Source organism: Dipodomys merriami, unplaced genomic scaffold (genome assembly GCF_024711535.1).
Source record: "Dipodomys merriami isolate MVZ:Mamm:240054 unplaced genomic scaffold, mDipMer1.0.p SCAF_14, whole genome shotgun sequence".
In the NCBI taxonomy this organism is placed as follows: domain Eukaryota; kingdom Metazoa; phylum Chordata; class Mammalia; order Rodentia; family Heteromyidae; genus Dipodomys; species Dipodomys merriami.
This window is the reverse complement of record NW_027202715.1, coordinates 33,042,797-33,059,569: the sequence shown is the minus strand read 5'-3', so window position 1 is coordinate 33,059,569 and position 16,773 is coordinate 33,042,797. Positions and strand designations below refer to the sequence as shown.

The 16,773-nt window shown below is 36.7% G+C and overlaps 1 protein-coding gene across 4 annotated transcripts in view; it reads left to right on the top strand.

The window, feature by feature from the left end:
• The first annotated feature begins 17 nt into the window (after positions 1-17).
• Rnls (renalase, FAD dependent amine oxidase) overlaps positions 18-16,773 on the top strand; it is a 310,663-nt gene continuing 293,907 nt past the window's right edge. For 3 of the 4 annotated variants that reach the window (XM_070021136.1, XM_070021133.1, XM_070021137.1), the window contains exons 1-4: positions 18-135; positions 868-973; positions 1,793-1,935; positions 4,328-4,486. In XM_070021136.1, coding sequence (XP_069877237.1) covers positions 18-135; positions 868-973; positions 1,793-1,935; positions 4,328-4,486 — 526 coding nt within the window. Of the gene's footprint in view, positions 136-353; positions 635-867; positions 974-1,792; positions 1,936-4,327; positions 4,487-16,773 lie in introns of those variants that run through there. The other variant, XM_070021135.1, reaches the window with a different exon arrangement.

Genomic DNA, 16,773 nt, shown 5'->3' with positions numbered 1-16,773 from the left:
GTGAAGCCCAGACCGCCATGGCGCGGGTGCTGATTGTGGGCGCCGGGCTGACAGGAAGCTTGTGCGCCGCGCTGCTGAGGAAAGAGGTGACAGGTCCCTTGCACCTGGCCGTGTGGGACAAGGCTGGGGACTCAGGTGGGTTGTCTGTCCGCCAAACCCTGGGTGGGTGGGGAGGGGGGAAGAGGCTGGCGAGTGCCCAGCGATGAACATGGCCGGGCCAAGCCGGCCCAGGCGGAAGAAGCCCGTGAGAAGGCAGCCCGGTCGGTGCGCAACCGCGGGCCGCTCCTGAGCATGCGCGCGTCGTCACCTGACCGCAGCGGTTCCTCCCTCTCTTTAGACTGTGGGTGGGGGAGTGGGCCTGGTAACCGCGCCGCCTCGGCCTGCCCAGACCCAGTAAATGGATGGATGTCTATGTCCCTGACCTTGAAGCTTTCTCCACAAACTTAGGGATCCCAAAGTCTTCAGAGACCAGGATCTTCCAGAGAGCTAGCTTAGAGGATCCGGTTAAAGACACCCCAAAGATTCTTCCTGTGATTCGGCCATCCGGCGTTTCATCCATCACTTGGATTTATCCATTCACTTATTGATACCATTTATTCACATTGCACGTGTGCAACAACACTGCGAGACACTGGTGCGTTGCACATGCGTCCCTCTTATTCCTTTGTTAGATTACTTTGAAGACTGTAAAAACAATATTTGACAGTCTTCAAAGTAATCTAATTGTACCTGTCATCTGCTTCATGATAAAAAGAATGTTTCTTAATGTATTTTTTCTTAAATCTAAAATCCATGGGAGTATCATGGGGTGAATTGTACTGGGAAAGACTCTTAATGCATTGATATTTACCTGTGACTTAATTCAAGGGGGAAGAATGACTACGGCCAGCAGTCCCCATAATCCCCAGTGCACGGCTGATCTGGGTGCTCAGTATATCACTTGCACTCCTCATTACGCCAAACAACACCAAAAGTAAGTTTGCCATTATTTGCCACGGATGGAATCAGTCTTAATGGTTGTATGGTATTAAAGGAAAAGATCTTAAGTACATTTTTACATTTTGCCTTTTGTAACAGTGAAATTATGCTATCATCATTGTTGACGTTTGTTAGTTATAAAAGGTCAGTTTTGAGTAAAGTAGGAAATTGAAATACCCAATTCATGCATTGTATAGATTAGGCAGATAAGAGGCTACATGAAACAAATGCAGACCTCAATAAATATAACTTCTGGATGAGAGGACAAGTATCCACAGTGGAAGTTAATATTAACCAAAGCTAACATCTGTGTACAAAACACCTTTGTCTATATTGTCATTGTCTTTAGTTTTGAATTATATGGAACACTAGAAACCTTGGCTAAGATCAACTTTTCCTCCAAAATTGCAAGTTTTGCTTAGCAGAAAATATATGTTGAGCTGACCATATGAAGATTTCGACTTAGGATTTGGAAATATAATATCTCAAGAATAGTTAGAAAAGAATGAAGTATTGCCGGGCGCTGGTGGCTCACGCCTGTAATCCTAGCTACGCAGGAGGCTGAGATCTGAGGATCGCGGTTCAAAGCCAGCCCGGGTAGGAGAGACCGTGAGACTCCTATCTCCAATAAACCACCAGAAAACCGGAAGTGGTGCTGTAGCTCAAGTGGTAGAGCGCTCGCCTTGAGCTGAAGAGCTGAGGGACAGCGCCCAGGCCCAGAGTTCAAGCCCCCACGACTGACAAAAAAAAAAAAAGAATGAAGTATTGTAGAAATATAGTAATTACTTATATTATGTATGTTAACTGATTTCAGTTTCTATGATGAACTGTTAGCTCTTGGGATTTTGGCACCTCTGGCTGCTCCTATAGAAGGCATGAGGGTGAATGAAGGAGACTACAACTTTGTGGCACCTCAGGGAATTTCTTCAATTATTAAGCATTACTTGAAAAAATCAGGTGGGAATTGGATTTTTTTGTTTCTTTTAAAACTAGTATTCTAAAGTGATGTTATACACATAATTAAATGTAATACCACATAGAAATTGTAAGATACTATATCCTTATTTGCCACTTGATAGCTAATCTTTCTCTTCTTACAAAATAAGCAGTAATAATTTTCCAATGACTGCTTCCAAAAAAAAAAAAAACAACAAACCAACATTTGTCTATTTAGCTTCATGACTCTCTTTATTTTCTAGTAATGTATCTGAAGCCCACTAAAACTTTTCAGTGGGAAATTGCAGTGAAAATTTAACTTGGATAGTCACTAAAATGGAAGAAGGCTGGGGATAAATTTGATGAAATGTATAGCAGAAATACATTTACACTTATAAGGTGTTTAAATTTTCGTAGTCTTGTGCTTCTTTAGAGATAGCTATCTCAGAGTTTTAATTTTTCATTAGAAACCATGTGCTGGGAAACAGGGTAAATGAAAGACAAAGTGCTGCCTCTGTTAGTGTAGAGTGTAATGATACTGCTGGCCTGGGACATCACACTTAGAGAACCACTGGAATAAACTACAGAATAATTTGAGGCCATCAGGATTCAGTTCTAAGAAATTCAGTGGGGGCATGGAGCATTTTTCAAGCCAGTAGGCTTTACTCTTTTCTAAACACACACAAGAATAGAACTGTTCTTTTCAAAAGACTATTTTGTGTAAAATTATATAAAAGAGAATCAGTTGATTTAATTGGGGTCTGGAACAAGGTCATGAAGTAAATGAGGTCAGTGGGGAGACACTTCCCAGATGATGATGATGGTGATGATGATGATGATGATGATGATGATGATGATGATGATGATGATGATGGTAATGATAATAATATTAATAATAATAATAAGTGAAGCAGAGATGCTGTGGCTGGAATAAAGGAGATTGTGGGTATGAAATAAGAGCCCCATTGATTTATTCTTCCCCTTAGCTCAGACCTTGGCAAAGCCCTTGGGTAAGTTAGCCTTGTTTTCAAACCCAGATTGATCCCTTGACCTAGCTGGCATCATGTCCATTCTAACATTTCCATTTCCTAGAAAAATTTTGGTGGCAATTGTGAAGAGACAATAAAATACATTTAAGATGAGATTGCCTAATATAGAGATCTTAAGAGTATCAATAAATATTACTGACATATGCAGATATTTGAATCAATATTGGAACAACTGGTAAAGGCTGGATTGTCATATGTCGGAAAGAGCACATTGAGCTGGAAAGAAAGGAAACCTTAAGGACTAAGTTGGACTAGAGCTGGGTTATTAGTGATTAGGACCTTGAAACGTCTCAGGTAAAGATGAGCAGGAACTGTCATGTGCTTTTGATTTTCCTCATTCCAATGTTATGTGATGCTTCTTTTTGTACATAAGGCTGAATAAAAGTGGATTTACTTTCCAATTTGTTTTTTGAAAAAAATCTGTATTTGATGTATTAATTTACTATGATGACTTAATGACCTATTTCTTTCAGTCTAAGGTTCATAATTTATTTCTTTAAACAACTGATTAAATATTTAGTATGTATTAAAAAGTGTGCTATATTTGCTACACGTTGTATAGCGAAGCAAAACAGTCAATTATTTGTGGCTCTTGGGTCTTAGAGAATAAAAGGGAAGATAGTAACAACAGAGTTTTATGCAAATAATTAAAAAAGTGGTTTTTGATAAATGCTAAGAGGAAAAATGTGATGAGAGGATATTCAATGTGTCTCTTACCTCTGCTTCTTGTCAATGAAGGTAATGATCTATTTATGGAGACTTAAGTTTCTCCTACAGAACCCTTCATCAGATCCTTTAATGAAAGGCTAATTTTTAATAGAGAATATTGCCCTTCTTGCTAATATTGGAGTGAATTGTTAACAACTTTACTGAAATATATACTTGAGGAGCTCTATAAAGCCTGGCATGTATTTTTTTAGTGTTTTATTAGCATACATTAATTGTACCAAACAATGGATTTTATTATGAAATTTTTATATATGTATGTAATGAACATTGATCATATTTACCCTTACCATATGACATTTCTAAACCTGTTTCCTTATTTGTGATATTAAGACAATTTTGATTAAATATTTGACATAGTAGATGCATAGTGAAAGGTGGCTATGGTAACTGTTATTATCATTAATTGTTCTTGTTTTCTCTAAAAAAAAAAAAAAGGCATTGATAGCAAGATACAAGCATGCTGGTGGTGATGGAGGAGAGGAATTGCCACCAAGTTAAAAATAAAGAGTTCTAGTGACTGAAGAAGGGAAACGATAATTTTGTCTACCTGGATGAGTCTAGTTTTAACTGTTCATCTTTCCCTCACTCCTATGGAAAATCCTGATAGCTTGAACATGATTTTGCTTTTTGAGCAGGAGCAGAAGTCTACTTCAGACAGTGTGTGACCCGGATCAACCTGCGCAATAACAAATGGGAAGTCTCCAAGGAAACTGGCTCCCCGGAGAGCTTCGATCTTGTGGTCCTCACCATGCCAGTTCCTGAGATCCTGCAGCTTCAGGGTGACATTGTAGACAGTGAGTAGCCTTGCTGTTTACCTACTCAGGGAATGGGTTTTATTTGATAGACTATGACTTTAACTCTCTTAGTGAAGAATATTATATAGATCCTGTTGATTAAATGTCCTAAAAACTGCTTTTGAGCCAGGCGCCAGTGGCTCACGCCTGTCATCCTAGCTGCTCAGGAGTCTGAGATCTGAGGATCATGGTTCAAAGCCAGCCTGGGCAGGAAAGTTTGTGAAACTCTTATCTCCAATAAACCACCAGAAAACCGGAAGTGGTCCTGTAGCTCAAGTGGTAGAGTGCTAGCCTTGAGCTGAAGAGCTGAGGGACAGTGCTCAGGCCCAGAGTTCAAGCCCCACCACCAACAAAAATAAAACAAAAAAAAAAAAACCCAAACTGCTTTTGGACCACTTCTTCATATCAGCAAAAGCCAAACTGAAACAATACTTATAAACTTTTTATTTTTGCTGTTGGCTTCATGAACTCATTGTTGTTGATAGATGTGTAATGGTGTGGCCTAAGAGTATATCTTTGTACCCACTATGAAGAAAAGAAGTTTTATTATACCACTTCTACTTGGGTTGTCTCATTAGCAGTGCCACAATTTCTATATTTTTGCCCTTTGAGTTGCCATTTGTATGGGTCCATTGTGAAAGGCATATAAAATTGTGAGTGGTGGAAGTGATGAGGAATTGATGCTGGAATTTAGGAGGAATTTATACCTTTTCCAGAGGTATAGTCAAAAGGAAATACCTCTGGTAAAGGAAAAATAAATAAATATTCTGTCATCATTAAAAGGAACAAAAGTATTATGAAGGAAGAATATGGTGGGCTGATAGCTAGAGTATCTTATTTAGCAAGTCTAAGCTCACAATTTTATAATACTGAATCATGTTTCACAGAAACTATCACATCACCATAGAGAATTTTTTTCTTTTCCATATATATTTTTTATTGTAAAAATACTGTACAGAGGGGTTACAGTCACATCAATAGGGTAATGAGTACATTTCCTATTAAGCATCGTTACCTCCTCCTTTGTTTTTCCCCTACCATCCCTTCCCTCCCCACTCCCAAACTCCTCCCTCCCACTGTGCCCCTGGCCCCCAAAATTGTAAAGAATTTTTTTGAGAAAGAATTTTTGTTTCACTAAGCTTAGAAATCTTGGTCTATCTACAGAACCCAATTTTTATTTGACCAGGCCAGGAATTGATAAACTGGGAGTCTGAAAAGAAACAGACCCCTGAATGATTTTCATCTTGTCCTGAGGGTTCCAGGTGTTATTTCCTAGGGAAGATTGTCTTAGGTTTCAAATTTCATTTGTTTGAAGAAGAGTAAAGCACTGTAAAAAGATTCAGTTGCTCTCAAAAAGAGCTAGAATGTGTACAAGAAGAGGACAGGGGAAACAAGGGAGGGATATCTTTGTTACGGATTACAGCTTCTTTATATCACTTAACCTGACTTTGCTATCTAACTCAATTGCATTCCAACACTGAAAGAACCTGATAGGAACTTTCTAGTTTTTGATAAGGTGGTATTTCATGAAGTAGCCCTTTCCAGAGTTTCAAATGGCTGTGATGCTGTTCACATTATTGTTACATGCAATGATAATAATAGAGGAATTACCATTCAGATTTTGCGATCAGTAATCCCTGGAAATTTCTGGTACTTATTCCTAATTTTCTACTGAGGAGCATTATTGAGTACAAACAATTATTATTAGCATATTTGATATGCAGATCAGAATTTGCAAAATAAAGCAAGATATTTTTAAAAGTTGCTTTCCAATCGCACACTACATGTTTATTGGTCTTCATGGTTTACATGTGAATATAGCTTATGTTTTGGGAATAGTTCAAAATAGGATATTTTTATTTGGCATTTTATTTTATTATCTCATGAATATTTAGATAAAAAATATTAAGCCAGCACTGGTAGCTCACGCCTGTAATCCTAGCTACTCAGGAGGCTGAGATCTGAGGATCATGGTTCAAAGCTAGCCCTGGCAGGAAAGCCCTTGAGACTCTTCTCTCCAATAAACCACCAGAAAATCAGAAGTGGTGCTGTAGCTCAAGTGGTAGAACATTCACCTTGAGCTGAAGAGCACAGGGACAATGCCTAGGCCCAGAATTTAAGTCCCACTACCAACAATTTTTTTCAATAGTAACTGTTATTAGGTTATATATACAAAAGTGATTTTTGTAAATCAAAAATGGTTATATATTTGCAATTTCATGTGAGCCAATCAAAATACTATATATAAATGAAGACGTTAAGTAGTGAACAAGCCAGACACTGACCGCGTAAGCCTGTAACCTTAGCTATTCAGGAGACTGAAATCTGAGGATCATATTTCAAAGCCAGCCCTGACAGAAAAGTCCATGAGACTCTTTTTGCCAATTAACTACTAAAAATGCCAGACTGCAAGGCTTGCTGATTGCTGGTGACTCATACCTGTAATATTATGAGCTCTGAGGATATGGTTCCAGGCCAGCCCAGGCAGGAAGGTCCATGGGACCCTAATCTCTAGTAAACTACTCCAAAAATGCCAGAAGTGGAGCTGTGGATGACGTGGCAAAACTCTAGCTTTGAGCACAAAAGCTCAAGGATAGTGCCCAGACCCCAAGTTCAAGCCCCAGGACAAGAACTCCCTTCCCCTAAAAAAAAAAAAAACAGTGAAGTGATATAGGTCAGAATTTATTTAAAGCCAGCCTAGAATTAAATCAAAAGAAGCAAACAAAAATAACTGCATTAATATCACGTTCTCATTTAATGTATTATTTATTTTTGGAGGTAGTGAGAATTGAACTTAATACTTACTTTCCCTTTAATTTATAAATCTGAAAAAAATGACTTCTTTGTGACAAATCAGTTAATATTTATTCTTTTTCGGTGTTTCCTGGAGTATATTAGATATACTTTTTAAAAATTAGGTGATACTAAAGACATGCACTTACAATCCTTTGTTGCCATCTAGTGGTTTTAATGTATATTGCAACTTCCTAGATCAGAGAACACTGAATGTGATTGGAATATAGTATAACACTATGACTAAATATAACTCCCAAAATCATACAGCACACACAACTTTAAGCCCATACTATAGAGCTAATACTTAGAGAAATAATGATATGCCATAAGCCACACATTTTACCAACTGAACAGCCCCATAGTCTTTGGTTTTCCTTTGTATCCTCTATCTCTCTGAATCTATGGAAGTGCTATATCTTACATGAAAGAATTTATTTTTCTTTTTTTTTTTAAAACACAAGATACTTTAGTACGTGCTAGAAAAGCATACCGACTCTCCTTGATCATTCCAACATTATATTACTTTAACAGCTCTAAACTTTGATACTAATCCAATTCATTTTTTTAAAGAATTTATTTTTAATTACAATGTGGCCTGAATTATCTGTTATTTACTTCTAGTTATGGATAAAACAAAACTACTTTCCTCCTTTTGATAATTATTTATTACATTCTCTAAGCTGAGCAAGTAGAGAAGCTTCAAGTACTATATACTGAATCTTTTATGATTTACCATCTGTCTCTCTTATTGCGTTACTCTATTATTGTGTTCATATTAGTATTGCAAATTTTATTTAATTTAATCTCCAAAGAAACTCTAGGCATTATCATCTCCTTTCTTGCTGGTAAAACTGAGACAGGAATTTTTTAGTATGGCTCTAATACAGTAGTTGGCCAATACTCCAGATGCTCTAGTGTTTTCTTTGACCATCTTGTTACTGATTTCTCTTGTGGTGTTTCGCTCATTCTCCATGTATGTGTGCTACATCTATCCATCCACACACACACACACAGACACACACACACACACACACACACACACACACACAGACACACACACACACACACACACACACACACACAGTACTTTGATCAAATTCATTTCCTCTATTAATCTTTGTCACCTCCCATCCACCATCTCCTATTTCTTTGTCCTTAGGCAATTTTCATAAGCAAATACAATGTACTTTGATTATATTGACCTCCATGACCTTCTCCTTGCCCTCTTGCCCTTTCCTCTCCTGCTGGTTCTTCCCACCAGAGTCTCACATTTATATTCATTTTCTTAAAATTTTATTGTTAAGTAGTTGTACAAAGCAGTTACAATTCCCTATGTACAATGTTATGAGTATGATGTTGATAAATGGCATGTTTTACTTACATATACACACATATATTTATGAATATAAGTGTACACATATATAAATATATACACTTTATATGTTTGTATTAAGTAAAATATAATTTATTCCACATATTTAGTATATATGTGCAAAATACATCCTGTGTGTGTTTAGATTTATATTCTTCATATGAGAAAAAATGTGAATTTGTCTTCCTAATGGGGCTTATTATGCTTAACATGATATTCTCTAGTTCCATCTATTTTACTGCAAACAACAAAATACCATTCTTCTTAATGGATAAATAATGCTCTAATATGTACATATACCACATTACATTTTTTCATTAATCTGTTGACAGATACCAAGGCTATTATATGGCTTGGCTACTGGAAATAATTCCATGAAAAAATGGATATCTGAGTGTCTCTATTTTCTCCCAAAACCATGATTTATCTTTAAATTGTGGCTCTATAGTATAGTTTGAAGTGAGGAACTGAAAGTTTTTGTATTACTCTTTTTGCTCAGGATTGCTTTGGCTATTTTGAGGTATTTAATGATTCGATATGAATCTTATGATTGATCTTTCTACTTCTGTGAGGAATGTCATTGGTATTTTGATGGGGTTATATTGAATCTGTAGATCATTTTTTATATTATAGCCATTTCCATAATATTGATTTCCTGACTTCCTAGGAATAGTCTCCTACACTCTAAAGTCATTAAAATGTTCTTGATAAAATTATGATAATTTAAAGTTTATCCTTAGGCCTAAATCTTAACTCTACTTGGAATGTATGCTTATGTAAGGTATGGAATAGGTTTGTAGCTTTAGGGAGTCCACCCTCCCCCGCTGCAGAGTGGCACACATTATATAAGTACCATTCAATTTTTAAGAAATTCTTTTTCCTACTAAATAAAGATTCCTCATTAAAGTATGGTAGTTTCCATATATACTTGTGTCTGTTTTCTGTATATTTGTTCTCCTTTACTAGCTTTTTACCCTACTAATACCATTGTTCTTTCTTTTTTAGTCAGTTAGTGGTCATAACTCATTTGAAAAGAACCAGTACTACAAGTTTAAACATGAGACTGCTTTAATGCTTCCCAGAACTACCCTCAAACTTCTCTGTGTTGAACTCCCTATCTTTCTAGAGAAGCTTCCCTATTGATATCTTGGTCATTTAATACAACTTCCTAGTGAGTTTTGAATGACTGTCTCACTTTGGTTTTTAATATTTAGCTGTGTTTAGGTTTCAGTTTCACTCAGAATTAGAGCTCATTCTCTCCACCACTAATTTCAGATAAAACTCTATGGTGGCAGAGGCTTCTTGAAGAATGGATTATTGGGACTGTTCTTTAAAAAAAAATATTACCGAAATTCAATTGTGCAAAGAAGGTATTATTGTGTTGTTTCATACATCCACATAAGGTACTTATCAGATTTACCTCTTCTACTTTTCTCTTTCTGGCTGTATACATATCCTGTCAGTATTTCAGTCTGTGTGTGCTCACAGAACCATCCATTGCTTGCTTTATTGGCCGATTATTGGTGGTAAGGATGTGAGCTTGACTTTACTGTGGTTTATTCTTTTGTTTATTAGATGGTAGTCTATATGTAGATAGTGCATAGTGTGTTTTCTCGTCCTAGTGTACAATGTTCAGCTTCACATGAACCTTTTTCTTTCTGTGCTTAACACCCATGTCTAGCCTAAGCAGCCCTCACCCCAGAACTTTGCCCTATGTCCTGCTGACTTTGCAACTCAGCAAATATCCAGACAGGAAATGAGGTTTCTTCATTAATTCTGGTCGCTCCCTTTTGTGGCTTTTCTTCTGAATCATTTTTTGGTAGGTCCTAAGGAGAAATATAATCTCCTCTCTACTTGCAGGATTTGGAGGGTAAAATTTTCCTCAGAACTGAGCTTTCCTATCCCACTGGGTCTTTTTGTCTTCACTGGGCACTGGAGCTCGGACGAATAAGGCCAGGTCTGACTGTCAGTTCTCAGAACTCCTGGCAAGCACTGAGCCAACACCTTTTCCTTTGAATGTGAGACTATTCGTTGTTTTTGTTTCCTCACTTTACAGACAGCAAAGATAATAGGGAACATACTTTCTTTTTCTTTTATTTTTTTGTTTTAGTCTTGAGATAGTCCCTGTGTTCCTCAGGCTGATCTCAAATTCCTGGACTCAAAATGATCTTCCCACCTCAATCTTTTAAGTAGCAGGTACAATGATTCCCAATACAACATATGGCTGGAATAAGTTTTAATATCTGGAAGGCAAGAATTTCCTGACCATATCTTTATTAAGGTGTTATAATTTAATAATAATCAGGCCTTCCATCAGCAAATTTTAGTATGAACTCCTTGTCTGCTTATCTTCAAAAGGCAGTTAAAAACCAGTTCCTTAATAAATTCTTTCTGACCTCAAAGTTGAGGCGGTTATTCTCATTACATCTTATCCTAGTTTCCTGTGCTTTATTTTATAAATATATACCAAAATTTGTGATTAACTAATGGTTGAGCCCATTGAGTAATATGTGTTTTACCTTATGGAATACACGAAGACAAATACAGTCCCTTTCTCTGACTGACTCAATCTAGTTTGCCCAGAGTTCCTTCTCTTTGTGCCCTCACCTATGCTAGTGAAGAAGTTAATAAAACAGAATCTGGAGTTGCATCATGAAGGAAATTCAGGAAGAAAATAAGTGAAACGAGAGAAAAAAAAGTCTTAGCAAAAATGTTGGAATATAAATGTATGTTTTAAATGTATAGTTAATTTTAAATGTATGTGAAACTTTGAAGACTGAAAATAGATTAGCTTGGCAAGACTTGGTAGTGGGGAATTTTAGGAGATACAAGCAGAGGTGGATAGAGGCAGGCTCTAGTGAGCCTTGAATATGAACATATGTTGGACAAAAAACAGGTTCATCAAAAATACTGAATATACCTTTCAAAGTTTGGCTGGGTACATTCAATGTTGCATAACCTTATATAATTGAATTACAAGAAAGAAAACCATTGCAGGACTTGGGGAAAACATCACTCAAGAGGCTTCTAATGTTAAAGAATTTCCTTAAACAGATTTTTAAGATATTAGTAAGCAAAACCATGGAAAACATGTGCTCAGAATTTACTCTTCACTGTGAAGTAGGATGAAAAATTTGACCTTAGTTAGTACTGTCTACTTCTAGAATATATTCTTTCTACAATGTCTAGAACTTACCATCATCCTTGATGGAAAAATTAAGAGCCAAATCTTTTGACTAAAAGAAATTTATATATTTGGAAATTTATATGTTTTATATGTTTGGAAAACATATAAAATAAATTTATATGTTTTGATTCAAAGCACAGGAAACAAAATATTTGATTCAAAGAACATATTTAATTTTTTTTCTAGCAGACCAGCTCCAAAAGTGGGATAATAATTCAGTTTCTAACCTCTGATACACCCTGCTGTGTTGAGCCATCTACAAACTTATGAACTCAGATCTAAGCTTCAGAGAAGAAATGTCACCATTAAAATTATTTATATATTTTTGATCTTCACCATTTTTGACAAGGAGAAACAGTATTGGGGTTTGGATTCAGGGCTTTGTGCTTACTAGTTAAGCATTCCATCATGTGATCCACATCTCCAACACTGCTGTTTTTAAAAGTTTTTTAGATAGAGTCTCACACTTTTGCCCAGGCTATGCAAATGACCACAGTCCTCTTTATGATTCAGGTATAACTGGGATTAAAGGCATATATGACTATGGCCTAATGGTGTTACTCTTTTAATTTTTTTTAACTTTTTGTTATTTGATGGTACTGAAGTTTTTTTTTTCTTTTTTTTTTGGGGGGGGGGAGTGTCCGGTTGTGGGGTCTGAACTCTGGGCCTGGGTGCTGTCCCTCAGCTCTTCAGCTCAAGGCTAGCGCTCTACCACTTGAGCCACAGTGCCACTTCCCGCTTTTTTCTGCTTATGTGGTGCTGAGGAATCGAACCCAGGGCCTCATGCATGCAAGGCAAGAGCTCTGCCACTGAGCCACCTTCCCAGCCCCATGTCCTGAAGTTTTTAACTCAGGGTTTTGACACTCCAACACTTGAGCCATGCTCTAGGCTATTTTTGTTTTTAGTTATTTTTCAGGTAGAACCTTGTCTTTTTGCCCAGTACTTCCCTCAGATCATTATTCTCTTATTTGTGGCCTCCTGTGTATCCTGGATTATAAGTATGAAGAAACCTGCCTGGGTTGAAATGGGGGTAGTCTCACTGACATTTTACCCAGGCTGGCCTCGAACTGCAGTCCTTCTGCCCCTGTCTCTAGCATTACAGGAGTGAGCCAGTATATTTGACCTATCTTCAACTTTTATATTTACCTCACCTATTTGAGTTTTTAAATACATCATTTGTAAAATGGCAGATATTGGAAATCGGTTCTACTTAATCTTATTTTCTCTAAGTAACCAAGTAGTAGCATCCAAAGCTTATCTTTGCCTTCTGCTATCCTCCACAGATGTGAGAGCCAGCAGAGATGCCCATCATTTTGGAAATTTAGGGGATCTGGGATTGTTATTACTTGTGCTTATCACACATCACCAATCTTGGTAGAGAAAGGAAAAGTATCTCTTCTAAAGTGCTCCTTTGGAGAACTGATTGATTATATGGGCAAAATAATAGTAGTAGTAGTAATAATAATAGTAATGATAAAGTTGAGGATAAGTGGAAGGTGATCATCTTAACACCAGTCACCATTTTGTGAATGTTTACTGAGCATTTACCTACATTATCTGATTTATTTTTTACAGCTACCATCTAAAATTTATTTTCCCCCTTTTTACAAAAAAGAAAAGCAAAGCTTAGATAAATAAAATTGTCTTTCTTCAGTTACCTCTCTATAAAGAGACAAAGCCAGTTAAGGAATTCAAATCTTCTCCAAGCTTTAGTAATTTGGTTGATGTGGCTTTTTGCCTTTTGTATCCAGTGTGTACATTCCTGGGTTTCGTACAAACACATCATGGATGTAAGCAGGGGTTTTTCATTTTTCCATCCATGCTGTCAGTAAGTATATAGTTTCTTAGTAGTTGTCACCATACCTGAAGAAAAGGCTCTTTCTTAAGGTTGCCTTACTGACTTGTTATTTCTTTCACAACTCAAAACTCTATTTTTTTTATATTCAGACCTCTTTGATAACACAAAGGCTTTAAAAAGAAATGTCAATAGTAGAGATAGGGTGAGATGAAAGAGCAGAGAGCTATAATTTATTGAATTGCGTCATTATCACCAACTGAGTCATCGGTTGAATTGAATTAAACTTTTTCCATCTGAGCTGGCAAAGACATTTTCAAGAGAGAAGCAATTTGAGAACTGTGATTTTAGCTTTCTGGCATAAATCTCTGAAGATTCAAATAAATGTGCTGAAACCAAATAAGAAAGTATCTCCATTTAGCATTAAAGGAGAGGAAAGGAAGAATAAAGAAAAAAATGGGTAATATACCCATGTATTGTTTTACTGCATAAGGTCTCTCCACATTTAGTTTTGCATACAAGAGATGACTATCTTCTGGTCAGATATTCTGACCATCTATCTTTTCTTTTGAATTCCTGTTTCCAGAATCTGGTATTTTCTCATTCTGACTTAAATATTTGCTCCTAGCACAGAACAGAAACCTAAAAAGCATCTGAGTAGCCATGACAAAACATTTTATACTTTTTACCAGAATCTCTGTTGGATTGAGAAAGCTATTTAAATACTGGTCTGGCCTTCAATTTGCTACAGGATATAGCCCGACTCGATCCAAAGCAGAGTTTTCCTTCAATTTCTGGGAGCTGTTACTTTTTATTTTTTTACATATTCTAATTTTACTTGTCAAACATATATGAGAATATGAAATTTAACTCCAGCAAAAGAAATAAAATTTTAGTTTTATTCTTATAGATAGTAGCTGCTATCTTTTACTCAGAGGTTCACTTCATTTTATCCAAATATTTATTGAACATCTACTATATGCTAGATACCCTAGGTGCAGCAGTGAGGTTAACAATGAAAAGTTAAAGGAACTTCCTGCCTGTGCAAGAAATAAGTCATTATTTACATGAGATTATAATAGTATTGACATAATGTCCTTGCTATTTTATTCCAATGGGAGGAGGGGATATAAGTAGTTAACTGTATGAGATGGGAGGTTGAGAAGGAGGTGAAGATCTTGAAGGTTTGTACAGAAAGTAGAGATGTCAGTCACCTCATGGTATGGATTGAATAGGAAGTAGTAAGAGAACTAGGCAGCACTAAAATCCACTGGAAGTAAGTGATCATGACTTTAAAATGAGACCAGCTGTCAATATATATCTTCTCTCTCTTTCCTTGATCTCCTCAAACGTTTTAAATATTAGAGAGATTGAATAAATGAATCAAAACTGATTTAGTACACTTTATGCTGCCTACAAGTAAGCTTTTCTTCTTCAGTTTATTACTTATGTGATTTTAATTGCACTGTTTTATACCAGATGATATTAAAAATGAGGACTTCAGATAAAATAAAATAGAACATTCTACTTTATCTCTACTCATCAACAGTTAAAATCAAGGATGACCTCAGTGCTTTTATTTTCATTAGTTATGTTGTCCATTTGAGGAGAAGGATATGAAAGTGATGTTTTGAATCTTTCCATATAGACACAAAATGGAAGTAGAAGTACATTTCTATAGAATAGAAATTACATATTTCTGAACTATACTTTAATGTACCTGAATCCATCCATTCATTCATTCAGCAAGCATCTTCTTAGTATCTGTTCTCTTCCTAGTCACAGCAAGGACAAAATTAAATAAAACATGATTTCTGCTTAGAAGCATTTTATAAGCATCTGAATGTCATAATATTTTATTTATTTATATTTTTGGCTTTATGGAGACAAAATAGTACTGTGTAGCCTAGATTGGGCCCAAACTCTATTCTCCTGTCACATCTTCACTGCTGGAATTTAAGGCATGTACCACCATACCCGGCTTCATACTATTTTTATGAGAGGATTGTATACTCTTTCTTTTGGGGGGGGGGGCGGTCCGGTCGTGGGGCCTGAACTCTGGGCCTGGGCGCTGTCCCACAGCTCTTCAGCTCAAGGCTACCGCTCTACCACTTGAGCCACAGCACCACTTCTGGCTTTTTTTCTTTTTTGCTTATGTGGTGCTGAGGAATCGAACCTAGGGCCTCATGCATGCAAGGCAAGCGCTCTACCATTGAGTCACCTTCCCAGCCCTGTATACCCTTTCTTCACAGTGTATAAATATATATTCATATTATTTTATTTAGGGAGGTAGCTTTCTGGGTATTCCATATAGATTTAGCTCCAATGAGAAAACGTTACAACGTTTATAAAAATAACTCAAGTTGGGTATGGTGGCACATACTTGTGATCCCAACTGCTTGGAAGATGAAGATAGGAGGATCACAGTACAAGGACAGATGGGGAAAAGTTAGTGAGACTGTATCTCAGCAAACAAACTGGGTATGGTGGTATATGCTTATGCTTCCCAGCAGAGAAGAGATGGGTGGAAGTAAGGAGAATCATAGTTCAAGACTGACCCCAGGCAAAAGCCAAACCCCATCAGAAAAATGAACTAAAAGCCCAAAGGGTGAGGAGCATGGCTCAAGTGTTACTAACACTTGTCTAGCAAGTATGAGTTCCTAAGTTAAAGCCTCAATACTTCCCCATCCAGAAAAGTAAATTTAATACTGTATAAATTATTTTTTTCTGGTAGGGTCTTTATTCCTTTAATAGATGATAATATACTCAGGGAGACTGTTCAGAAATCAAAATTTGATTATTAAGATTGCTTTAGCTCCCCATTTCTAGAGTAATTGGTACTTGTTGAGGGACTAACATAATGCTACTATATTTTGTTTGACCTTTTTAGGCTGAGGGGACTCCTTGTGCTCTCAGACTGCAGGACACACAGATGAACTGCATGTGGCAGTGTCTGTCCGTTCTGAAAGCCCTTTCACAGACCTATGTCAATTTAGAGCTGTTCTCCACAATGATTGTGAGTCTATCAGGGATTATATTTTTATTTTATATTGCTGTGTGCCATGCTTTATTTGCCAAACAGAATTTCAAACATGAATAGACAGATTGCTGATGCAATTCTTTTTTTTGTTGTTTTG